Source organism: Phocoena phocoena, chromosome 20 (assembly GCF_963924675.1).
Source record: "Phocoena phocoena chromosome 20, mPhoPho1.1, whole genome shotgun sequence".
Classification (NCBI taxonomy): Eukaryota; Metazoa; Chordata; class Mammalia; order Artiodactyla; family Phocoenidae; genus Phocoena; species Phocoena phocoena.
Window position 1 is genome coordinate 25,429,773 of NC_089238.1, and position 25,976 is coordinate 25,455,748.

At 49.4% G+C, this 25,976-nt stretch overlaps 1 protein-coding gene across 1 annotated transcript in view; it reads right to left on the minus strand.

Annotated features, from left to right (window-relative positions):
- ZNF423 (zinc finger protein 423) overlaps window positions 1–25,976 on the minus strand; it is a 327,693-nt gene that overhangs the window by 197,085 nt on the left and 104,632 nt on the right. The window contains exon 3 of the mRNA XM_065898763.1: window positions 23,013–23,213. Coding sequence (XP_065754835.1) covers window positions 23,013–23,213 — 201 coding nt within the window. The remainder of the gene's footprint in view (window positions 1–23,012; window positions 23,214–25,976) is intronic.

Sequence of the window (25,976 nt, forward strand, 5' to 3'; positions counted from 1 at the left end):
CCCAACCTCTCTAGCCTCTTTGTTGCCTGAGCCTTCAGACTTGCCTTTTAAAGGTCAGACAATAGCTGACTGGGTTGTGAAGTCTCCTTTCTGGGAGAGGGTGGGAGGGTATTTGGAATAGAAGAAGAAAATGGCCTCGGATACAGGCTTAGCTCTGGTTACGTCAGGAAAGAGATGAGAATGCGGATACATTCATGCAAGGAACACTTCCTATGAGCCCTCCAATCAAAGTCAAGCCCTGGGAGAACAAAGATGGAAAGTCAGGGTGGGTCCCTGCCCTCCCAAGGCAGATGTGTGGGATGGGTGTGTCCAGCTTAGCTACAGGGGCCTGTAACACACACCTGGGTACAACCATGCAGTGGAACACCATCAGGCCAATTCAGGGACGCTTTAGGATGACATTTAGCAGTATGATAAACTGTTTACAATCTGTAGGTAAGTGAGCGGGGCGGAGGGTGGGAAGCAGACTGCAGAACAAGAATCGGGAAGGATGAATGCCAAAGTGATTGCGCTGGATCTCTGGATTATGGCTGGATTTTATTTTCTTCTTTTGGCTTGTCTTTATTTAATAGATCTTCTACAACAAATTTGTCTAACAAGCATGAAATAAGAAAAATGTATTTTGAAAACAAGGGAGTAGGCCAAGTGCTCCTGGGAGCCCCAGAGGAGGAGCCAGACAGCATCTGCTCAGAGGTCAGGGAAGGCTTCCGGGGAGGCCGGAAGGACAGGTCTGGCTTTGCCAAGGAAGCAGAGTGGGGGGTGGCATTCCAGGCAGAGAACGGTCTGGGCGAGGACACGACAGGCTTCAAGGACAACGGCAAGGTGGAGCATTGGGAGACAGGCTAGAAAATAGGGACAGACCCTGACCACAAACGGCCACTCAAGTAAAGAGGTGAATTTTAGTCTCATGGGCGTTGGAGGCTGACGTCTCTCAGAGCTCTGACCCATCACCAAGCCCTGCCAAACATGAGGCTACAGTTTGCCTTTGAAGAACTGGTTTCCATCAAACAAGATGGGCAGGGCTGCAGTCCCAAATGAGGCGAAGCCTTCAAGTTCTCACCTCCAAGCCGGTCACTGCCACAATGTCTGGCCAAGCAGACACTGGAACCAGTCTCGTCCCTTCCAACAGGCACTGAGCCTCCCGTCCCACGTTCTAAAGGGGCTCCTTGTCTCAGCTGCCCCGATGTTCCTGACAGAGCAGGTGTGATGGGACCCAGAGCCCCACTTCCTGGAGACGGACTTCCAGCTGCCAGAGGGACAGCTGCCACTGAACACAGAGTCCAGGTATCAGAAGGAAATTGAAACAAATCACCCTGCCACATTTGTTAGCATCCATTCATAAAAAATACAAGAGCAAGATGGAAGAAAAACAGGTCAGTTCAGGGAGGTTTACAGTGACTTAGAAATCTAAACATCCCCCGAAGGTCTTTGGACTCCATCTGGCTTCTGAGGGCCAGGTCTGCCTGACCCAGAAGGGAAGAGGGAGTCCCGACATGCAGAGAGAGTGGGGTTATGGTCTGGGCACCAACGAGGCAATGGTACCTTCAGCCTCACAGCCCAGGTGGCCCAGGCCACATGACTGCCAGCCCCAAAATGAAAACTCATCATCAAAACCCAGACTGACCCACAGATGAGTCCGTTTTCCACAAAGCAGCCTCAGTGATCTATTATAAACAGATATCTGATCACGCCACCCCTTGGCTCATCCCTTCAAATGGCTTCTCACAAGTCTTAGGATAAAATCCCCACGCCTTCCCATGCCATCCAAGGCCCTGTGCGATCTGGTCTCAAAAGACCTCTCAGCCTGATCCCACGCCCTCACCTCACCATTCGCCGGGTACCTACCACCCTGGCCTCCTTGCTGATCTTCCAACGTGCTGTATCACCTCTGCTTCCCCAGGGCCTTTGCATATGCTTTTCTCTCTGTTTGTATCACTCTTCTCTGTAAGCCTTCACCCACTTATCGCTTACTCATCCCAGATCCAGGGCCCAGACTTTTAGAGGCCCTACATATGGAAAAGTGTAGGCTCCACATTCACATAATCCAAATTCAAAAGGGAAAAAAAACACTAAACTATAAAGTGTAAAGAAAGCTTGAAAAAAATTTTTATCGATTCATTTATTTATTTGTGCATCTTCTAATGCTTTTTTAAAAATATCCCAAATCAAATTCTTGCAGAAAAACTTTTTTCTCATGTGGGAGTGGCCCTGCCCTACTGATACCTTAAGGACTTAACTTGGATGAAATACAGTTCAGATCTCAGCTGCAACGTCACTCCCTCCCGGAAACCCTCCCTGACATCCCACTGCTTCCAGCACCACCACGAAGACAAGATGCAGAGGCCCCTCTCAGCTGTTTCACAGCACCACCCTGGAAGCACTTGCCACAGCTGTGATTTTCCCATCGGCTATACGATTCTCACAACGCTGCTCCCCAGCACACCATCAGCTCCATCAAGGGAATAACGCCCACCCTGCTCAGCAGGGTGCCCCTGCCTTAGCACAGTGCCCAGAACATAGCAGGTGCTCAAGAAATAGCTGTTGAAGGAATAAATAGACTAATAACTGCATGAATGAATCGGATGACGGTTCACGTTATGAACCCAATTGTCAAAACCAAAAGGAGCCATCAATGAGCTCCTGGGATGAGCCGATTCCCTTCATGAATTCATAGAGTTCTTCCAGCAAACATTTACAAGATGCCTACTATGTGCCAGGCCCTGAGGACATAAAGATAAACAAGACAGGACTTATCTTCCAGCAACTCAACCCAGAAAAAAGACACATCAAAATCCCAAATGCTCGCTATTTGCAGCAACGTATCATACTAAGTGAAGTAAGTCAAACAGAGAAAGACAAATATCACGTGATATTACTTATATGTGGAATCTAAAAAACTGATACAAATGAACTTATTTACAAAACAGACACAGACTCGCAGACATAGAAAACAAATTTATGATTACCAAAGGGGAAAGGGGGAGAGGGATAAATTAGGAGCTTGGGATCAACATATACATACTACTATACACAAAATAGATAACTAACAAGGACCTACTGTATAGCACAGGGAACTCTATTCAATACCTTGTAATAACTTACAATGGCAAAGAATCTGAAAAAGAATACATATAGATAGATAGATAGATAGATAGATAACTGAATCACTCTGCTGTATACCTGAAACTAACACAACATTGTAAATCAACTATACTTCAATAAAAAAGATGTTTTTTTAATGCTCAGTTGCTGTTCCATCCACTCCATCCAGCGGAGCCTCAGAGCGTTGGGAGAAAGCTGAGGAAACAGACATGCTGCGTCACTTCTGGGTCCCATCTCCCCACGCTCTCCCGCGAGGTCAGGACGGTGCTGTCCTCAGCAGGTGCCCCCTGCCCGATGCAACAGAGCCACATCACTGGGCTTTCTCTCCCTGAAGCAGGGAGGGACGATTAGAACTTGTGTCCAGGAGGCTCCCTCCTTCATGAAACACACACTGAGTAGGCACACCGGCCAGGCACAGTGCTAGCCACCGGGGACACGGAGACCAGGCCATGGTCCCTGCCCACAACAAGAGCCGAGTCCAGCTCAGTGGCTCAACTAGGTGCAGCACTGCCTGGCCTTCAGATGCTACAAGAATCAGGGAGGCTGCTACTGGCATCTAGTGGGCAAGGCCAGGGGAGCTGAATGTCCTGCAAAGCAAGGGACAGTCCCCCAGAATGAAGAATTACCCTATTCTAAATGCCTCCCTGAGGTTGGAAATTCTAGTGCAAATCTACCAGCTGTAAACAAACCAACAAACCCTGCCTTCACTTGCATACAATTCCTGGAGAGCAGGGTGCCAAAAATGCAAAGTAAGATAACCTATGGCCCCAAGAAGTAAGATCTGCCAGGTGTGTCCAGCTTTGGCCCCTAGAAAGCCCCAGCTCCCATGAAAACTCTCCTGCCCCACTCCCCACATCCTCCCTGCCTCCAGAGTTTGCTTAGCAGTCCTAAAGTCCTTGCCACTCAAAGTATGGTCCCCAGACCACAGCATTTCCATCCCCTGGGAGCTTGTAACAAACGCAGAATCTTGGCCCCTCCCAGACCTGCTAAATTATAACCTACATTTTCGCAAGATCCCAAGTGATCTATATGCACTTAAAAGTTTGAAAAGCACGCCTGAGGCCATTCCAGGACAACCTTCGAGCACTTTCTGTTTAAATATCCCCAGGCGGCAGTTGGCAGAGAGACTCTATCTACCTTTAACACCTCCAATCCCCTGACCCGTGTTTCTTGCATCCTTGGTGAGAGAAGACATAGCATCTTCATGGAGAGCAGACCAGGTGCCAAAGGACAGGTGGGGGGCTCTTTTCTCCCTACTCAGCTGAAAGGTGGGAAACAAGAGAGGAAACCCCCGTGACACTTCAAACACATGTCAGCCTTAAGAAACCCACTTAGGAAAGATTCCCATATATGCCCCAGGTAGGACAAGGGGTGACACACATGTCAGTACAAAGGCATTCTTTTTGTTATTCCTGAGGGGCTTGCCAGCCTGAGAGGACCCCAGAATGAGTATAAAATGAGAGCTGAAATGTCTTCCTCAGAACCACACCAACACCTGTGCCCCTACCCCTAGAGGTAACTGGGGTGCTTTGGAGTTTTGATCCAAGTCTAATTTCATGCCTACCCTCCCAGCTGGACTCTAAGCTTCTGGGGAGGCAGGAATCAGACTCCCTTTTGTAGACACCTAAAGCCCCAAGACTGATTGGACACATTACTTGATACCAACTAAGTACTGGGGTTGTGAATGGGATGAGAGGGGCTGGGAGGGCATGGGAATGGGATGAAATGGGATGGGATGGGACAGAATGGGACAGAAGGGAATGGCATGGAATGGAATGGAATAAAGTTTGGGCCCAACAATGCCCCCCCTTCTCTCTACCAACAATGGGAAAAGTGCTCCTATAGGGAGACGTATATAAGAATGTTTTAGTACAGCAAACAATTGGCAACAACCTAAATGCCCATCCTAAATTGGAAACAACCATGGTATATCCATGCTATGCAATGCCACACAGCATCAATAAAGAATAAAGGACAGGGCTTCCCTGGTGGCGCAGTGGTTGAGAATCTGCCTGCCAATGAAGGGGACACGGGTTCGAGCCCTGGTCTGGGAAGATCCCACATGCCACGGGGCAACTGGGCCCGTGAGCCACAACTACTGAGCCTGCGCGTCTGGAGCCTGTGCTCCGCAACAAGAGAGGCCGCAACAGTGAGAGGCCCGCGCACCGCGATGAAGAGTGGCTCCTGCTCGCCGCAACTAGAGAAAGCCCTCGCACAGAAATGAAGACCCAACACAACCAAAAATAAATAAATTTATTAAAAAAAAGAATAAAGAAGATCTATACACCAGCATGGAAAACCCTCCAAGGCATAGTACTACATGGAAAAAAAAAAAAGCAAGTTGCAGGATGATAGATCCAATACAGTATTTATTTTTTTAATCAAAAATCAATACAACATTGTTTCTATGGATACACATAGACCATATTTCATCGAATCTAAGGAACCATACATAGATTGTAAAATGCACCACTATTTTATGTACTACCGAAAAAGCAAAACAAAAAACACTGTCAATTAAACCATGACAAGCCATTAATTGTAAGATTCATCTCAATTTCAGAGAGGTTCAAGTGTGTCTCAGAATCCCCGAAACACGGTATTATGTAAATCTGTAGTAGAAGGTCTGGAAGCCTGCAAGCCAGAACGGTGACCGCGATTAACCTTGGGGTGGGGCAGGGAACAGAAAGAAGATTTAGCCTTATCTGTATCTTTGAAATTTCTACAAATAGAATACACTTACGTGTTCGTGATATTTAATAATGTCTAAATTTTTTTCTAGAGAGTGACAGAAAGCCTCATCCCCCCGTCACTTAAAGGTGAAGCAATGCTAACAGTACCAGACCAGTGTGTGAGTCATCGGAGACACAGGGACTTTCCACAGTGATAAGTCAGGGTGGGGCTCGGGTGGACGAGCCAGGGGGATGCTGCAAAGCTTTGTGGAGAGAAGGAAGTGCTTTTGAATGTCCAATGGGGAAAGTGTCATGGAAAAAAGAAACAACAGGAAGAGAACTGGATTCGGGGAAACGAACAATTCACCATCTACTCACAGACTAACATCAGGGCTACTTGGGGGCCTGGGGCTGCCCCCCAGAATGGCTCCTTCATCTACCCTGGTTGCTCTCTGCAAAAGCAGTTTGGAAAGTCATAATGCCATCCTGAATGCATCACTCACAAGGGATGGCCTCGGACTCAAGCTTCTAATTCCGCCTTAATATCCAATTCTGTGTGTCAGGGAGAACTGAACCTCGGCCTGCAGCAGCCGCATCACCTTGCCCTGCGCACAAATAAAAATAGCTTTGGTGCTCAGAGCCTAGGTTTCCTCGCCTTATCCTCTGGGGTCCCGGAAGCGGAGCAGCCGGCGGATGGAAACCACGTGCGGTATAAATACATAATGAACAAAGAGGCTCCTCAGAAGCATCCTTGACCTTCCTGCTTTCCTTGACTTCTCCCCTGCCATTGTCCCCAGGGAAGCCGTAAATGGAATGACACTGTCGAGGGTGGTGATGGCCACAGAGCGCCCTCCTTGTCAATTTCTCCAATACTTCAGCAGTAAATGGCGTCAATCGGAATGATAACCTATTCAATTCTCCATCTATGCAAATAACAAAGTTCGGGCAGCTCAGGACGTGACGGGAACAGCTACACCTGCCAAGAGCCCAGGCTTGTGTCTGACAAATTTGCTCCTCTCTTCCCACAATCTGTCGCATTACAGGGCAAGACCACATCACTGACTAGGCACCACATCCTGCAAAAAGCGAAAACCAAAAGCCGAACCCCACAGCCAAGGCCCCAGGCTCCAACACAAACGTGAGGCTTGAAATCCCCAAAACAAATCCACACAGGAAACGTCCCCTTTTACAAACTGGGGAGTAGTCTCCAAAATATGGCTGCTCAGCATGTAAGCCAGCCCCTGGAGCAGGGGTGATGCAGAAGGTGCTGGTCACTGGCCCCTCCAGACCCACCCTCCACCTCCTCTGCCCGCTCTGTGCCCAGGGAGGATGCCCAACAGCCTCCTCTGCCTCCTGCTGGGGTCAGCTGATGACTGGAGGCTGGGAGGGGCAGAGCTGGGGCATTTATTCCCCAGTTCACAGGTCATGGGCGCTCTCCTGCAGGGCAGCCCTGTCCGCCAGCTGCTCTCTCCAGGTCCCGGCAAGCGCTCCTCCCCTCTCCCCCTTAGGTTCTCTGAGGTCCCTGGGATGTCCCCAGTGTTCCCGAACCCAGCTGGCTTCCCTTGGCCCTGCCCAGCTCCATAACAGCCCTTTCAGTCACCCTGTTTGAGCGTGCCATCTGTTTTCTGTGGGGACCCTGACTAAGAGGGTATACTTTAAACAATTTTTAAGTAAATATGTTGACAAGGTGTTTGTTAAGACAGTGATAAAAAGACGTCAGAGGGAGCAGTGTAAAATATGGCATCAGTGAGAGCAATGAGAGATTTTCAAAATCAGGGATGAGACCAGCGGCCCACGGTAAAGGCAGTCAGAGAGCAAAGCCTTTTTCATTCCTCACTCCCCCGTGCCGGGGTCCCCAGCCCCTACCCTCTGCGACCTGGCTGCACCAGTGTCAGTGGCCACTGCCCTTCTCCCTGCAACTCTGTCACTCCTTCCACGGAGGCATGACCCCACAAAACACAAACCCTTCTAAAACCCCCCTCCAGGCCTCCTATTTGCCACTCCGTTAGGGTTCCTCAAATCCCACCCCAGGAGCCTTAGGACTTTCCCATGCTCTGCACACCTGCTCTTTCCCCTCGGAGACAGTGGGCTCGCTCCCAGGGCAGGAACCCAACCGTACTTATCCACTCCCGTGTGCATCCCAGGCTGTCATTATGCATTTATCTACTTACCTCCTCGTTAGCTGTCTCTCCTGCAGAACAAAAGCTTCCTGAGGGCGGGAATCTGCTATGTCCCTGACACCTAGCCAGGGCCTGGCACGTACTAGGGACTTAACAACAAACTGAAGGTCCAAAATACAAAATGTCCCTTTCCTCTGGAAGAGGAGAAGCCACCCTCTGGCTTGTTCTAGGGTCCCAGGAAGCAGGTGGGAAGAACAGTTTCTGGGGCAGGAAGGGAGGGGGAAGGGAGGTGTGACCTGGAGGTATTTGAAAGGGAGGAAGCTTCTCTCCAGACCAGAGACGACTGCCCTCAAGACTTCCTGGTCCTCGGCCACCCAAGAGAGCGACGAATGGAACAACCTGGCACCACCAGGGCCAATTCCAGCAAATCAAATTCAACAAATATTTCCTGAGCACCTACTATGTGCCAGGCCCTGTGCCAGGCCAGAGACAGCATGAAAACGGTAGAGCAGGTGGCTGCTCTCAAGGGGGTCACCTTCTAGCAGCAAAGACATTAATCCCAAAGCAAATTAAGAAGAAAATCCCAAGTAACAAAACTGCCTTGAAGAAAATCAAATGGGGTGATTTAATAGAGTGAAGGAGAGCAATTTTAGCTGGGGGCGGGTGTCAAAGAGGGTCACTCTGGGTAGGTGACGTTGGAGCTGAGACCCAAAAGGAAGTGAAAGAACCTCCAGGTAGAAGGGAGAGTGGTGCAAAGGCCCTGTGGTGGGAAAAGGCATGGCCTGTTCAAGGCTCAAGGTGGGGGGGGTGGGGAACTGAGTGGGATGCAAAAAGGGAAAACCAGCGGCAGGTATAAAATGAGAGCTGAAATGAGGACGGCTGGGAGAGGCAGGACCAGGTCAGTGGGATGGATTCATTCCACGTGTAGCAGGAGAGGAGCACACGTTACAGCTGCCCCAGGGACAGAGGCCAGGAAGAGGCTGGGAGGCCACAGGCACAAGCCAACCACCTCTCCTCCCCAGTCCCCCCACGGCCTGCCCCTCAGCCTCCGTCCTGCTACCTCCTCCCCACTTGGCCCTACCTGCTCTCAAAGGGGTCAGACTGGCCCCAGCAGACCTGACCTCATCACCCCCTGGCACTCAGCAATGCTGACACACACAGCCAACCACCTGGCGAGGCCAAGACTTCCAGCACCCAAGGGCGGGGGCAGGTGGTGGTGGCCAGGGTGCATGTGCTCCCCACAGCCAGCCGCCATCCCCCACCTGCACAGCTGCCTCACAGCCTCAGTCTTCCCAGATGCCCCCGCAGAGCAATGATGTCATTTCCAAAGGCAGCCAAATTCTAACCAGTCAACTCCAAAATAAAACTGTTTAACACAAAATGAAGCATTTTATAATCCCCTGTACAGTTTTTCCCTGAGCTGGCACACACAGTGTTTAAAAACACTGCCAAAACGCTCAACCAATAGTTTGGCTTTATTTTAGACCAGTGCCAGAGTTAAACTTCAGATTTCCCTGCTCTTTTCCTGTTCCGAAGTCCCTACATCCCCCGAACCTTCACCGCAGCACCGAAGCGGTTTCTCCCAGTGCCTGCCACGCCAGCTACGTGGCCAGGCGAGGCCAGGGTTGGGGTACGAGCCCGAGGAGACAAAGGCTGGTCCCCTGCTGGTTGCACTCCTTGAACCACACACCCAAGCCAGCAGCAGATAAATCTGGTTTGTTTCTCATTTTGTTTGGGAATGTTCTTTATTTTTCTGTATTAGGGTGTCGCTTTAGGGATGCCAATCGTAGGATCTTGGGGTTTGGAGGAACCTGAAAAACAAACCAGTGCCAGCCCCTTGACCCCGCCCCCCTCCCCCAATCCCACTCGCCTGCCATCATCTGACGTGTTCATCTCCAGGCTTTTAAAGGCTCTTGCCACCAGGAAGTTGCTCGTTATATATGGCCAGAATGGGTGTCCCAGTGGCTTCTAGCATTGGTCCCGGCTCTGTCCCTTGGAGTACCAAGATTGACGGAAAGAGGGATTGGGGTGTCTCATTCCTCACTGCTATGGCGCACAGCTTTGACCAGAGCTTCCACTGGGCAGCTCTCTCCATTAATACATCTTATCCAGAGGTGACAGTAAAAATAACCACTGGTCACCATCACAGGAACAGACACCAGCTGAACTGGTGGGACTGGCCAAGCTCTTCCCCATCCCTGAGGTCAGGTCACCTACTCTGGGATCTTTGCTGCCTGGGATTAAACAGCCCAAGCTCCTTTTCTCTTTGGGCTGTTTCTGCCTGACAGCATCCCGTCCCCCATCTTCTGCTAACAACACCCTGATTTCCTCTGGAGAACATCTCTGGGTCTGCCATTCAGAGCACTTCACTTGGCCTGAGCCAAAAGCCAACACAGCACTCATCAGAGCCAGAAGATGCAAGAAGACTAGGTCCTAAGGCTTTCGCCAGAGTTCCTGGATTCAGCCGTACCTGAAGCTAGTCCTACATCTGGAATGTCTATTTATAAGAGCCAACAAATCCCCCTACGTGCTTAATTTGGTTTAAGCAAATTAGGGTTTGGTTTTCTGACACTGGCCCCCAAGAATCCTAACTTCCCAACTTGGAAGCATGACTTTGAGCCTTCCCCTTCTTCCTCTTCCCCTGAACCCCTCTCCAATCGTGGTCTTTCCAGCAACGCATGGGACAGAGCAATCGCCTCCTCATTCTGCTTTGCTAACACAGCCTCTGAGCACACTAACTGTTTGTCAGTGAACCAGCTACTTGTCCTCCCCTCTCACACTGCTCACACCGTAGTGACACCACAGAGGACACCAAAGATTCTGTAGAACAAAGCAACTACAAACAGGTCAGTTTAAAAAATCTCCTGGCCAAAGTCAGTGAGTGCTAGGTGTCATAAAATGTAAGCTCCAGATGAGCAGGAACGGTTGTCTGTTTCACTCACTATGCCCCGCGTCTAGACAAGTTCCTGGCTCATAGTAGGTGCTTAAAAAAAATTCCTCTATGAATGAATGAATACATACCAGGGCTGCTAAAGTTCTAAGGAACGTATTTTTCCTCTGACCAGTAGTTTGCTTTTGTTCTTTTGGGTGCCTGGGGTCGTAGACTAAGGGAGGTGGGACTAGGTCATCAATAGTTTTCAGCTACAACAAAGGACTATTGTAGAACAATTCCCCTCTAGTTGTCTCTTTTACCCCAAAACCAGGTCAGGATTCAGCTGGAGGCTATTCCCATCTTCACCTACAGGCACTTCTCAAAGCTTTTCAAACCTCAAATTGCAGGAAACCGAGTTGATGATTCGGGGAACACAATTTTCAGATCTTTATGCCCAGCAGGATCCGGAATTAGCACCAGCACTTCCAGGAGAAAAGCACCAGGGCCTCTCCCAGGGGCTTTGGTCTTTGTGTATCCTGACCATCGGTGATAAAAGTGATAAGGAGCAAGGAGTGCTGGGCTGATGAAATTGTAGCTCTTGATGCGAAAGGAAAACTGTGACTCTTGACAAAAGCTCCACATAACTGGCCCTGAGTTTGCTCAGTAACACTCAGATTTTGGAACCGTACATGTACACATTGGAGAAAAAAACTTATTATTGAAATACCTACAGAATATAGAAAAAATCTTGTTACTGTGACTCTGGAATACTTTGGCTGCACCCTCCTTCCCCCAATTCTGGTGAAAGATGTGACTTTTGGTAACACCGGGTGTCCCAGAACGAAGCTGCAGAGGTATATAGCACAGCAGACTGATTTCACGGCCGCCTCTCCACACTGTCTAACTAACCCGATGGCCGCCTGGCCGCTCCAGCCTGGCCCAAGGCCTGCGCACGATGTCCTGGGAGGCCCAGCAGCCAGTGGATGCCACGAGGGCGTGACACACCTCTCTCCCAGAGCTCCGCTCCCACAGGACCAAGAGGTAGAGGTCTGCGGGAGAGAGGGTGGGTAGGCTTCTATGGGACCCCCAAAGAGGGGGCACAACTTCCACAAAGTTTGTAACAGTTCAAGGGCCAAAGTCACTCCACACGAAGCAAAGAAAATACCCAGTCCAAGTGGAGTAAGGTTTGTGGGTCTGGAGACCTCAGCTTAGTATGGGGTGGCCTCACGGACAGCCAGGGCCTGCATAAAGGGGCACCCATCAGAGAACGTGTGTGTGACCAGCAGCCAGCACCTAGGGGCTGTACTGCCTCCTAGGAACTATCACATACCCCCTGGGGCCACTGGCTCTGCCACCGCCTCCTCATGTGACCCTGGAGAAGTCCCCCCCTCATTAAAGAGCTCGGCCCAAGCGGTGCTTTCAGACTGCCTGGGGCTTGTGAACAGCTGCCCTGGGACTTCTAGGAGGTTGAAGGGGACAGGACAGGGGGGATGGTAGGCTAGTAGGCAGAGCTCAGAATCCCCCAAACTCTTCCGCAGAGCGCTCTGCATCCATCTGCTTTATACACTGGCTGTGTTTGAGTATACGGGCTTGAGAATAAGGTTGGGAACCTCTGAGCTACACGATATTTGAGGAATCTGCCTCCCTAAAATTCTGGGATGAGATGACTAGAAGCTATCAAAAGCAGAATGAATGGATTTGATCATTGGTAGCTGTCAATCTGGTATTTGATTAAACTATTTCACTCCCTCATGTGTACCTGCATATAATTCCCTCCTGCTAAAGAAGACGTCCACGTTTCCTGGTCACCATCCTGGGGAACCCAACTCCAATGCTCAGCGCCAGGGCTCTGTATGGAGCTGCCCCCGACTCCCCAACCAGGGGCCTGCCTAATAGGCACATCTGTCTCCCCCAGACACAGTGGCGCCTTCGGGGTGAGCCTTGGTCATGGCTGCTCCACTAGAACTCAACCTTAGGACTTGTGTCCTGATAATTCAAAAGAGGCTGCTCTAGGGCTTCCCTGGTGGCGCAGTGGTTGAGAGTCCGCCTGCCGATGCAGGGCATGCGGGTTCGTGCCCCGGTCCGGGAGGATCCCACATGCCGCGGAGCGGCTGGGCCCGTGAGCCATGGCTGCTGAGCCTGCGTGTCCGGAGCCTGTGCTCCGCAACAGGAGGGGCCACAACAGTGAGAGGCCCGCGTACCACAAAAAACAAAAACAAAAGAGGCTGCTCTTCCTCCTGGTGAGGCTGAGTCAGGAGGGTGGAGGCCCAGAGGAGCTGAGACACCTCTGCCCCTGCACACGTGGTGATGGGGTTTCTGCAGACAACCCTGGGGCATGGGGCACGTCTTGGAGGAGGAGCATGCTTGAAGCCAGCCTTACTTCTCAGTTCCTTGAGCCAGTGGATCTGCTTTTCTCTACTTGTCAGTTTGAATTGAGTCGTTATGCGGATAGCATGTTAACTGAGGACCTACTATGTGCCAGGCAGCCAAAAGGACGATGGTGACGTCATCTTCCAGCTAGATCATACATTCCTTGTTGCTGGGAGCACTCGCTCACGATCTCTCTCTTTCTCTCTGTCACTCTCTCACACACACATACACACACTCACACACGCAGCCCTGGCAATACAGTAGGTACGGCATCACTACTTGTTGACGTGACATGTACCCCCTGGAATCTTCTAAGCTGCAATGGATGACAGCAGACCAGACCCAGACTACACCAGGAATACGTGTGCAACCAGCCTGAGGGCCAGTGTGGGGTTTTCTTTTCCTCCCAGGACCTTGAGGTCCTCCTGGGTGTACATTCTGGGCCCAACAACAGGAAGCTTTGGCAGCTGCCAGGAAAGGTCCAGCCTGGAAGGAACAGCACAGTCCTCCCCGCTCCCCCAGAGCAGCTCCAGGGTCTACTCACTGAGGCTCAGCCCAGGGATGTCTGCAGCAGAAACATGTCCAGTGTCAGCCACCACACCTGGATTCCACTCTGGCCCACCCTCGGGCACAATGATCCAGAAAGTCATCACAGTGATCAAGCCGGCTACGTGGGAAAAAATAAGAGATTCCCTCCCCTTTGCAAAGCCCTCTGAAACCTCAGGGCATACACAGAGACACTTATTTTCCCACGGAAACCAAAAGAAATGTGGATTCTTCCCACTTTGACCCCTGCCTTCTATATTGTTGGATTTGGTGTCTAATTCTGGAGAGACCTACAGGCCCAACCATGCGACAGCAGCTCTTGCTCTGCAAAATCGAGGCAAGGGGGACACAGTGTGTAGACCCGCAGGCTTCATGGGAGGGGAATGATAACACCAGTCTCTGAAAAACAGTTCCTCTCCGTGTCACCGTGAGGAGCCAGGGACAGCTGCCCAGACAGAGCCACAGTCCCGCACAGCCTGCTGCCTTCCCGGGCACCTTCTAATGGGGAACTCAGAGGGCAGGGCACAGGCAATTTAGGGAAGGTTCCACCCTTGCCAACAGCCAGGTGGACACAGGCTGGCCAGTCACCCACCCTCCCAAATAGCAGTGTGCCAGCAGGCGGACACACAGAGTACCTTCACAGAGAGCTGTGGGAATGACATCTCGATGCATGGAAACACCTTCTGAAGGCACTGGGGAAGGCAGCTAGCTATTTCAAGGGCACCTACTATGCTTCATCTTACAAGTCAAAGAATGCTTTTGTGAAGTGAGTGCCTTCTCCAATGAGTTAACTTTTATTCAAATAAGTAGTTCCCACATCCCCGGCACCCAGAAGGGTCCCTACATATAGCATATGCTCAATAAATATCTGTCGAATGAATAAACCATCTCTTCCTTCCCTAACTCCCCTTCTGATTCCACATTAACTGAAGACCTACTATGTCCCAGCACACTTCCTGGAACCTTTATTTTTGCTATCTCATACTTCGGAGTCCTTCATCTATGACATTTGCACCGTCTACCTTACTGAGGTCATCTCTTCCCTCAAGGGGGTTGTAGCCTCCTGGGGAAAAACTCAACAAACATTTATTGAGCACCTACTCTGTGTTCTAACCACAGGCCAAGGCGCCCCTGGGGATACAGAGAACAGGACCCAAGCCTTGGCCTCAAGGATACACCAGCACAATGGGCTGGCAAACATTTCAGTCTTTGCCAATCGGATGGGTTAAGAGCGGTGTTTTCCTGTGGTTTAAATGCACAGTTCTCTTATTATAAAGGGGGTTCTCAATCTTCTTGTTTACAATCCCTCTCGAATTTCTTTCTCTGGTTCCATTTCTGTCCTGTGCACATGGGAGATATTCAAAATATCTAAAGACCAGTGTGGGCTTTAACCAATCTGAGTGGGCGGCTGGCCTTGGGTAGACTGGCCTTTGTTCCACTTTTCTGTTGATATATTGGATATTTTCTTAGTGTTGGTAGGAGCTCCTCACACATTAAGGGAAATATCTTTTGCCTGTGATATGTGTCTTTGGTTTGATTTATTGCAGTTTTGGCAATGCATAAATGTTTTATTTTAATGTAGTTGAATATTTCTGTCTTTTGTTTTATGGCTTTGGGTTTAGGGTTATATTTAGAAAAGGCTCCCCCACTCTGATAATATTATTGTGTTTTAAAAAAACTCATGTTTTCTTTCAGTATTTTTAAGTTTTCTTTTTATGTTCAGATTTCTTATCCATTTGGGATTTGTTTTGGCGTTAGGATGCAGGAGGGATCCAATTTCCTTTTCCAGGATGGCCACCATGCCATCCCAAGCCTAGTTACTAGGTGATCCATCTGTCCTCCACTGCTCTGTAATAACACCTTTCTCACACACCTAATTTCCATTCGGATCCATTCCTGGTCTCTTTTCCATTCCCCCAATCTGTCCCCCACCACTTAGAATCGTACAGTTTCAGAACATGTTTTAAAATATGATCTAGGGCTTCCCTCGTGACGTAGTGGTTAAGAATCCGCCTGCCAAAGCTGGGGACATGGGTTTGAGCCCTGGTCCAGGAAGATCCCACATGCCGCGGAGCAACTAAGCCCGTGTGCCACAACTACTGAGCATGCACTCTAGAGCCCGCGAGCCACAACTACTGAGCCCACATGCTGCAACTACTGAAGCCCACGCACCTAGAGCACATGCTCCACAACAAGAGAAGCCACCGCAATGAGAAGCCCGCACACCACAACAAAGAGTAGTCCCTGCTTGCTGCAAATAGAGAAAGCCTGTGCAGCCACGAGGACCCAACGCAGCCAAAGATAAATAAATAAAATAAATAAATAAAATAAAATATGATCTAGTTGCCAGCCCTTCCTGTCATTCCTCTTTGTCGGAATTTCCCTTCCTATCCTTCCTATCTTTGCATGCCTATTTTTCCTGGTGAACTTTAGAATCAGTTATTCCTAAATAACTCCTATGGTCACTCTTATTGGCTAACATTAAGTTACAGGTTAATTTAGCAGAAATTGATGTATTTATGATATTGAATCTTTCCATTCAAGAACAAGGTCCACCTTGTCATTTATTTAAGCCTCTTTTGGGTCCCCCCCGTAGTTGATTCTGTTTCTTTGTCTGCTCCGAACATCTGAACGATGCTCCGTGGGTTTGCTTCTGGTCCTACACATTCTGTAGCTAACGTAAGTAGGACTTTCTTGCTCCATGCCTTCTGACCAGATGCTGCTGGCAAGAAGGAAAGCTCTTGATGTGGGGGTATTAGTTGTGCTCGAGCCCCCTGGCCTTTTGCCCTGTGACACGCCGGCTGACACCAAGGCTCTGTGCACGCTCCCCACGGGGAGAAGAAACGCGTGCCCTGCACCTGTGTACTTGGCAGTGATCGCCCAGCAGCTGGCCTGCGCCCACTCTGTTTCGCCCAAATGGAACCAGTACGACGGGCGCCCCAAGCAATAAGCCAGGGAGGGGCCCCACCCACACTGTCGGAGCAAGAAAGGGCCTGAGCCGGCGCACAAAGGCAAGCTCTGGCCAGCCGGTGGACAGGAACGAGGCTGGCAAAGGTGCCAGCCTCCATGTAGCCCCAGCCCTGTAATTAGGGCCCACAGGTCACTCTGGCCACAGCTGAACAAACCAGGGTGTAATTACCTTTCCACCCGGCTTTTTACACAGCAGCATCTCACCTTTGCCAGAAAAGGAGGGTCTGCCTTTCCGAAAGGGCTGGGGAAACATTCCTTGGTCCCAATCCTCAGGAAAGGGGGGCAGCTGGGGGAGGGTGCTGGGGAGCTGTGAAATTAACCCACAAGGAGCACATTTTTTGCTGTTGCTATTTGAACAAATTCCCCTCTTATTTTTTCTAAAGTTGAGCATTCAAAACAGCTGTGTTGTCTGCAGGTTAGTTAGAAACTGCTCACCGTCCCCAATCTGTGTTCTCAGCACAAGCTGTTGAGACCGCGAATCTTAGCTCAGCTCTGTAACCTTGAGCAAGATCCCCTACCTCCGAGCTTCAGTTGTCCAATGTGTAAAATGGGGAGGAATGATGAAAAATAGAACCTCAGGACGTCCCTGGTGGTCAAGTGGTTGGGACTCCGCACTTCCACTGCAGAGAGCACGGGTTCGATCCCTAGTAGGGGAACTAAGATGCCACATACCGTGACGTGGCCAAAAAATTTCTTTTAATAATAAAAGTAAACAGCTTGTCACCTCTTTCTAGAGAAGTCCCATAATTCTAAAAAAAAAAAAAAGGAAAGAAAGAAAAGAAAAATAGGACCTCCCCGCTGGGATGTTGTAAAGACAAGGTGAGATCATTCCTTCACTCAGCAAGCATCTATTAAGCACCACTGTGTGCCAGGCACTGGCCTAAGACATAACAGGGAGCAAAACAGACATGACTCTTGTCTTCATGAAGCCTGATAGTAGCAGGGGAGATGGGTGATAAACACATCGAAAATGATCACGGAATAATTACAGAATCTGGTGAGCACTGGGGACTGAGTGGGGCAGGGGCTGCAGAGAGAGCAATGGGGGGGCTGCAGGGGGCACATTCCAGGGCGAGTCCCATGGAGCCTATCACGTGACAGGTGCTCAATATATGAAGAGTGTCAGGACTGCAGCCCCCTTCAAGTCCCCAAGGGCGGCAGGAGCCCCGCATACTTCAAGGCTCCTACCTGGTCCTGATGGCAGTTCGTACTCTGTGGAGCAAGTGCCTGGAGCCCAGAGTGAGAAGCCTGTTTCTAAAGAGACTCCATCTGCCTCTCCCCACCTATAATGAAACCCCAAATCATGCCGGCAGTGCCTTCGGCGAAGAGGCCGGGTACCTGCAAAAGCCACCGGTGCTCCGGCCCTGGGGACCCAGGCTGTTTCGAGACCAACACAAGGCACAGCCCTGCTGACACCCGCTCCCGACACAGTTAGGAAAGGTGGGTCTAAAGCATGATAGCGGCACAGATGCAGCACCCAAATGTCCTCAGGCAGTCAGCCTCATTAATTGGGGCCGATGTGCTCTCAGTATGAATCACAGAGTATCCTTAAAAGGTAGTTTTTTGTTTGTTTGTTTTTTTGCGGTACGCGGGCCTCTCACTGTTGCGGCCCCTCCCTTTGCAGAGTACAGGCTCCGGATGCGCAGGCTCAGCGGCCATGGCTCACGGGCCCAGCCGCTCCGCGGCATGTGGGATCTTCCCGGACTGGGGCACGAACCCGTGTCCCCTGCATCGGCAGGCGGACTCTCAACCACTGCGCCACCAGGGAAGCCCAAAAGGTAGTTTTTATACCAGGACACAGGGAAACATTCCACCTGAATCCAGACTGAAGGTCCACGGGTGACCTGCTTCAATGAGCACATGAAAAATTGGAATCAGCCCCTGGGTAAATCAAACCTCTCATGTCTGCTTCCACGGTGCCCCAGCAAGTTCCCAGAGATATTTTCTAAAGCACTTGACATCCTCCTGGCTCCTAGAAAATGATGGAAAACCTCCCCTGCAACCATTTATAGGGCCCAAAGGTGCTCGACCAACACTGCACAAACTGTGTCAACGTAAACTTCAGCTCACTCCCTGTTCCTGATGTTATTCACGTTGGTAGAACCAAAATTAATGAGACTTTCTATCATCAGTTCAGACGGCCACCAAACATTTCCCCACTTGGTGCCCACAAACGATTCTCCATCAGGAACAGACAAGCCCATCACACATCGAGTCAGACTTTATCTACTCTGCTGCAAAAGTCTTGATCTCCTGGCATATTAGTCGACATTTAATATTTTATAGTATGTGGACCGAGTACCAGCAACCCAAGCTGCACAGGAGAGCTCCCCAAATGGAGAAGACCACGTGGCAACGTGGGAATCCACTCAGAAAATGTTCAGTAACAAATGCCAAATAGTAGAGGGTAAGTGCCCACGACTCCAAGCATGTAAACATTTGTTATCCTGTGGGCAGGGGCTGGAGGGGAACAAAGAGAAATCAGACAGCTGTTGGGGGTGGGAGCATCGGCAGAGAGAACTGGTTCTTGCTTGTTTCATTTTGTGTGTCATAAAGATGCAATGTCTGATACCTTGTGGGTTTAAGGTCGGTTTCTCGCAGACACAAAGGAGAGACAACGAGAGAGAGAGAGAGACAGAGACAGAGAGAGAGACAGAGAGAGAGAAATATGAACAGGTCTCGATAGACTTGTCTTGAGTTCTTGAGGTCCACACTTCAACAACTCCTCCTGGACCCAGCACTGCCAACTATTGCTGAGGGACAACGAAACCTCTGGAAATGAGGGCTCTTCAGTGCAGACAGTCCCAGCTCCAGGTTGGGGGACCTGGGGGCTTCCTGATGAATACCATCACTGTCATTCCAGCAGGAGGCTCCCCGTCCATGAAGAGCATCCCCACATCCCCACCCCAGAAACTCTTCAGACCTCACACCACTCTCCCAGATTCCGATGGAACAAGGCAGTGTCCTCACCCACACCCCAACTGCCACAGCAAGAGCCCAGAGCTCACTCTGCTAGAGCAGTTCAAAGAAGGACCACATTCGAGGAATCTGAAATATGACACAAATGAATCTATCTATGAAACAGAAACAGAATCACGGACGTAGAGAATAGACCGGCGGTTGCCAGGAGGGAGGAGGGTGGACTGGGAGGTTGGGATTAGCAAATGCAAACTGGTGTATATAGAAGGGATAAAACAACAAGCTCCAACCGTATAGCGCAGGGAACTATACTCAATATCCTGTGATAAACCATAATGGAAAAGAACATGAAAAAGAATGTATATGTATAACTGAGTCACTTTGCTATACAGCAGTATTTAACACAACATTGTAAATCAACTATACTTCAATAAAAGAATAATAATAAAAGGACCACAGTTGAGATGGCCCCCACAAACACACCCCCCCCACACACACACAGCCTCTTCCCAACACGCTGACCATCTGGAAGGGCTGGGCTTCCCGGGCACCCTGCTTGGGGAGGGGTGTGCCGCCTTCACATTCCGGGAGGGCTGCCCTCTGCGGGACATGAGTGTCGTTCACACCCAAAGCCAGATTCCGATGGACAGGTGGCACTGCCCTCAGGGCCCAAATCCTCAACGGCAGGGACGTCCCGCCTTCCCTTGAAACAAGACTCATTTGTTCCCTCAGAAACATCTTGCAAGCACCCAGAGCCCTCCCGGCCTCAGCAGAGCAGGGCCTTCTCTGAAATCCTTGTCTGAAATGGTCTTTGTTGGGCTGCCAAGCGTCCACCTTTCCCTCCAGAGTGACGCTCCATGGGGCAGCAATGCCCACCTGCATCATCCCTAGTACTGCGACCGGTGACCAGTGATGAGCATCCAGCAGACCCATGAGGCTGGCCTGGGAGGGCCTGCTGTTGCATTTCTGTACCAGTTCCAAATTTTTAAAGTAGAAGCCAATGTTTAAGATCTTACGCTATAGCCCAATGTATAAAGCAGACTTTTTAAGGTGATAGCTCTGACTGGAGTGGGTGTCAGAGCCCCCTCAATCAGACAGGCCCCAATACCGACCCCAAGAGCCTCAGAGACACCTCTGGAAACACAGTCTGAAAACCACTGCACAATCCAAGGATGTGGAAGTGTCCTAGATAGGGACTGGTTTTGAAAATATGCACACAATTCCCAAAGGTGTATCCTGTCCCTGGGTAATCCTAAGAACTGGGGGAAAATAGCTCCTCACATATCTCTCCCATGTTAGGGAGACTCACCCATGCTGGGTCACTCCTTTACTGGGTGGTAATGAATTTCTTGGGGATGCTATTAGACGAGGTCATTTCCTGTACTCTTTCAAGGAATCTCTGACTCCCATCCAATGCTCCAGGGCTTGGGGATATTCCTGGTTCCCATGTACAAGTGGAGGTTGTTAGTGGGGTCCTGTCAGGAAGCAGGCAGGGGCATCGGTGGATACCAGCAGCATCAATAAAGATGGCTTGAGACCCTGCAAATGGGGCTGCCATGATTTCAGCCAAAGTCTGAGGCTATGGAGTGAAGAGACTACCACTGGGAAGAGAGTCCTGCCCAGGACTGAAGAACAATTAGCTACCATTTATAATTTCCAATACAGACCCCCATTTACAGCCCTAAAGTCTCACATTTTCCCTTCTCCACCTAGAAGTACCACCATTCTCAAAAGTGTGGTAAGAGACATGAGAATCTTCTTGATTCTGAAAACCTGGAGGAAGGAACAGCCTAAGTAGTGCCAGGGGTAGGACCTCACTCCAAGAGCTGCAGAGACTCTACAAAGCATCACTTAGCAGTGGTCCTGAGGGGCCCTGCTTTAACAACTAGATGAGAACAGTGTATTCTTTCACATAGAATATGAAGAGAATAGCTTTTAATTAGAAGATCAATTAACTGATTGTTTTTAAAGTAAGTGACAATATTTCACTCTTTTATACTTAAGATTTCACCTCAGTTCTTGGCTAAATCAAGAGCTACATTAGCATCTATTGTTTTCTCAGGTCCAAGAATGAGAGTCCATAGCCCAGGGTCCTGAGGAGGTCCTGGCTCTGTCACCAAATTGCTATGTGACCTTGGTTAAGCAGTCACCTTTCTCTCTGAAAGCCTCAGTATTTCCCCCCAGCAAATAAGAGGACTGGAAAAGCCAACCCTATAAGTCCCTTCTAATTCTGATTCTAAGCTTGTAAGTTGGCCGTTGCCTCTGCCAATGATTGAAATATCACAAATTCCAAATAACTGTGGTTTGGTTTGCTGAGCCCCAAAAAGTTCAAAACTTGGAGTCCCGCCGGGTCTGTTGTTTTTTATATTTATTCCCTCTAGAGGGCGAGAATGAACACTTGGCCTACCCAGGGCTGTGCGGGTACAGATGACACTAGAGGAAAAGTCATAGCAAAGTTCCACAAACACTTGGCTTTCAATCTTCCAAGATGGCATAAAAGGCAGGGGAAGCAAGACTTTGAGTCCCAACCTATCTCCTACCAGCACGTTCCCCCCGCAAAACAGGTGTTGGGTCCTCCTTGGAATATTGGTCTGAGATTTTAGGTCCTCTTCCCACAAACCGGCATCCAAAAGGTTTCACCAACAATCACAATAGACGGAGATGTCTCGGGATAGCTGTTTAAGGCACACACGTGCTCTGGACTCCCTGCTCAGAGCCTGGAAACACGTCAACCCCTATCCCTATTGCATGGCTGCCATACTCCCGGGAATATGCATGCCCCCATTCCCCTACCCCACACACCGCACGTATCCCAGACACACAGACACACTCAACTCGTCAAGTCTTAAATCGCTCCTATATACTGTGGCCTTGCCCACCTTCTCTGAGGCAGCTGGTAAATAGAACACAGGGCTATAGTCAAACTGCTATAGTCAGAAACTGCTCCCAGCCACCCTTCTCCTACCCAGAGAAGCAGAAGGCCAAGTGTGGAGGTGGAACCGAGTTCCTTTCTGTAGGGGTACTTCTTGGCCTTTGAGATTCTCCCCATCCCATCACAAGCCCTGCTTCGGAGCTCACTCCTTCATGCAGCTTTCCACACTTAAGGTGCTTAACTTTGCACTAATAACCTCTTAATCGCTGGGTTTCCAAAAGGCCTTCCAGAAATCCGGGGTGCATACCCACCCATTTATGGCCCACATACTATGGAATGCAGTTTGGGGGAGCAAGGACAGGGCACCTCTGCCTAACTCCTGCCTGCTGGAAAGCTGTTGCTTTCATTTTTAATTTTATTTAAAAGGGTACCCAAGACACCACAATAAAATGACATTAACTGTAAAATTACATTATTAATTCTTTAATCTCACTTGAGGCTTCAAGCTGTTGCTATGTCCAATTATCCATATAACCACCTGTCAGAATCCCGGTGCTATTTAGCATTACCTCCAGGACAGCGGTGGGCCCGGTGGTCCGTCAGGTCTGCCAGAGACTCGAAGTCCTGCTGACAGTGATCGCAGGTGTAAATTGACTCATCCTCCATGTCTTCATCGTCCTCATTTCTCTCCTCTTGACTTGTCACGCTGTTCCTGTCTTCCAGCACACGGCTGGTTTTTCGATCACACTCTGGCTCTCCTTCTAGGCCTCCTGCCAACAGGAAGAATACAGTCCATGTCAGCTGACGGGGTCTTGGGAAAGGATTTTAAAAGAATCACCCTGCATTTATGAAGATACATTTAATTACTCTACTTCCCAGGGTCCATTCTTCTTGACACCTCTCAGTATATTAAAATATGGGGGGTTTTGTAGCATGTGGTGCCATAATTCTCAGCTAGATTATTTAATTCTTAGTGCAAATCTTCCAGAGGGATGTCCTGTCATCTTCCCTCTGTGCATGGATGCTGGGGGTCATGACCCATCAGCGAGGTGAAAATACCTTAGCATTTTGTCTCCTAAAAAACCCAGCTCTCTCACACATTTCTCTAGAGTTTCCATCAGTTGTTCCTGATGCACCTGAACTTTTAGTTTCCCCCGAAGCCTTGAAGTTTAGAGCTGGGAGATCTCTTAGCCAGGCTCACCTTCCACATAACATGCCTCCCAATGTGGAGATGTTGGCTCAGTTCTTTGCAAAGATGTCCTGATTCTGGAATCAAGGAAGCACATGTGTTTGCAGGACCACGGACAGTCAAATTGCTGCTTAAAATGCCCCTGAGCGCTCACTTGCGCCCCGGTATCAGCCTAGACAGTGAGAACCGGGCTTGGAATCATTTGACCAACTTCTTTAAAATAAAATACCAATTCTGGGCTTCCCTGGTGGCGCCGTGGTTGAGAGTCTGCCTGCCGATGCAGGGGACCCGGGTCCGTGCCCCGGTCTGGGAAGATCCCACATGCCCAGAGCGGCTGGGCCCGTGAGCCATGGCCGCTGAGTCTGCGTGTCCGGAGCCTGTGCTCCACAACGGGAGAGGCCACAACAGTGAGAGGCCTGCATACCCCAAAAAAAAAAAAAAAAAAAAAAAAAAAAATACCAATTCTGCGCCTAGCACTGCGCAGACCAGCTGTTGAACTGTACAGAAAAGTGAGTTAATGATCATGATAACGATGCTTTGCATTTGCATAGCGTTCTGTGCGTTTTCAAAGCACAAATACACACACATAGCTCCATTTCATAGTCTCACACATCCTAGAGCTAAACGGGGGCTCAAGCTATCTTATGGTTCTGACCCCTGCCCGCAAAGAGGGCCAACTTTGTTATTGCCCTTTCATAGGTAAGGCACCTGGCCTCCAGACAGAAGGATGCAACATCCCCAGCACCCTACACATGTTCACCTCGACATCCTGACTCCTGCCTAGTGCACTTCCCTGCACAGCTGGGGGAAATGGAGAACAGCCTCAATCTGAGCGATTAATAGGACCCAACAAAAACTTGTAAACCAAAGTGCAAAAAATGCATGGTAAATATTACATACAAAATATATCAGTAATCCCAATAAATGTCAGTGGATTAAACTTGCCCATTAAAATACAGAGACTCGGGTATTCCCTGGTGGTGCAGTGGTTGAGAGTTCGCCTGCCGATGCAGGGGACACGGGTTCGTGCCCCGGTCCGGGAAGATCCCACATGCCGTGGAGCGGCTGGGCCCGTGAGCCATGGCCGCTGAGCCTGCGCGTCCGGAGCCTGTGCTCCGCAACAGGAGAGGCCACAACAGTGAGAGGCCCGCATACCGCAAAAAAAAAAAAAAAAAAAAAAAAAAAACATACAGAGGCTCGGACTGGAAAATCAAAGTGCCTGTTGTCTCTTCCCACAGTCTGTCCTGGAAAACAGATCTATCTGTGCAGAAACTAGCATTTATTTAAACTAAAGAGAGAAATCTCTATTATGTATAAAGATATTGATGCAAACATATACGCATATGCAAAGGTGTGTGTATGCACGTGTGTGTGTGTGTGTGTGTGTGTGTGTGTGTCGCCCATAACATCACAGTTACAGGAAAAGGCTTCAGCACACAACCTTTAAACCCCCAAGGACTGGTCGCCAAAGCAAGAAAGAGAAATGAAGCAAAGAATGCATTTCATTCGAGGTCGAAGCCACAGTACTATAAATATTTCTATTCAGAAATATATAATGTCATAAGGGCTCTGTTTCTCCCATCTGCACAGAACGTGCACCTCCAAGCACCCGACAGCAACAACCTACAAACACAAATCAGCTCATTGGAGAGCCAGCTGCCGCCTTCCGTGGCGGCGAACGTGGCATGACACGCCGCTTGGAACTGCACAGAGGCAGTAAAAATCAATGTTTCCATTTGTGGCCCATCAAAACATCTCTCTTCTTACCAATTAAGGGATGTACAATTTTTAGGTTCTTTTATCATCAGAACATGCCAACTCCCGGCAATACAGAAATCCCATTAAAAGTCAGGTGGCATATCTATCTCAGGAAATCTGATCTGCTGCTGTGGTGACAGCAAGAAAGAGAAAGCAAAGAAATGAGAACTGTCATTTGGAGCCTTCAATATTATAAGTCATCATACAACCATGGTTACACAGGCAAGCGCCCGTCTCTGAAATTCCTAGTTTACAGTCTCTTCCCTTAATAATAATAATAATAATAAAATGTTCTGAAGGGGGGGAGAAAGGACCATAATTCCCACTTTATCTACTACACCAACTCTCCAGATGATAAGTTATGTTCAGCACTACGCCTGTGCTCCTTTCCTTAACACACAGTTTAATAGACATATTTAAATTATCCCCTTGTTGTTGTTTTTTTGGCCATATTTACTTGGCAGCATTTTCCATAATAGCTCATCTAATCCACAACTGGAACCACAAACAGTACAATGCATCTGATCTCTTTAAATCTGGTACATCCTGTTGACTCAGGAGTAGATAAATCAGAATGTCAACTCTT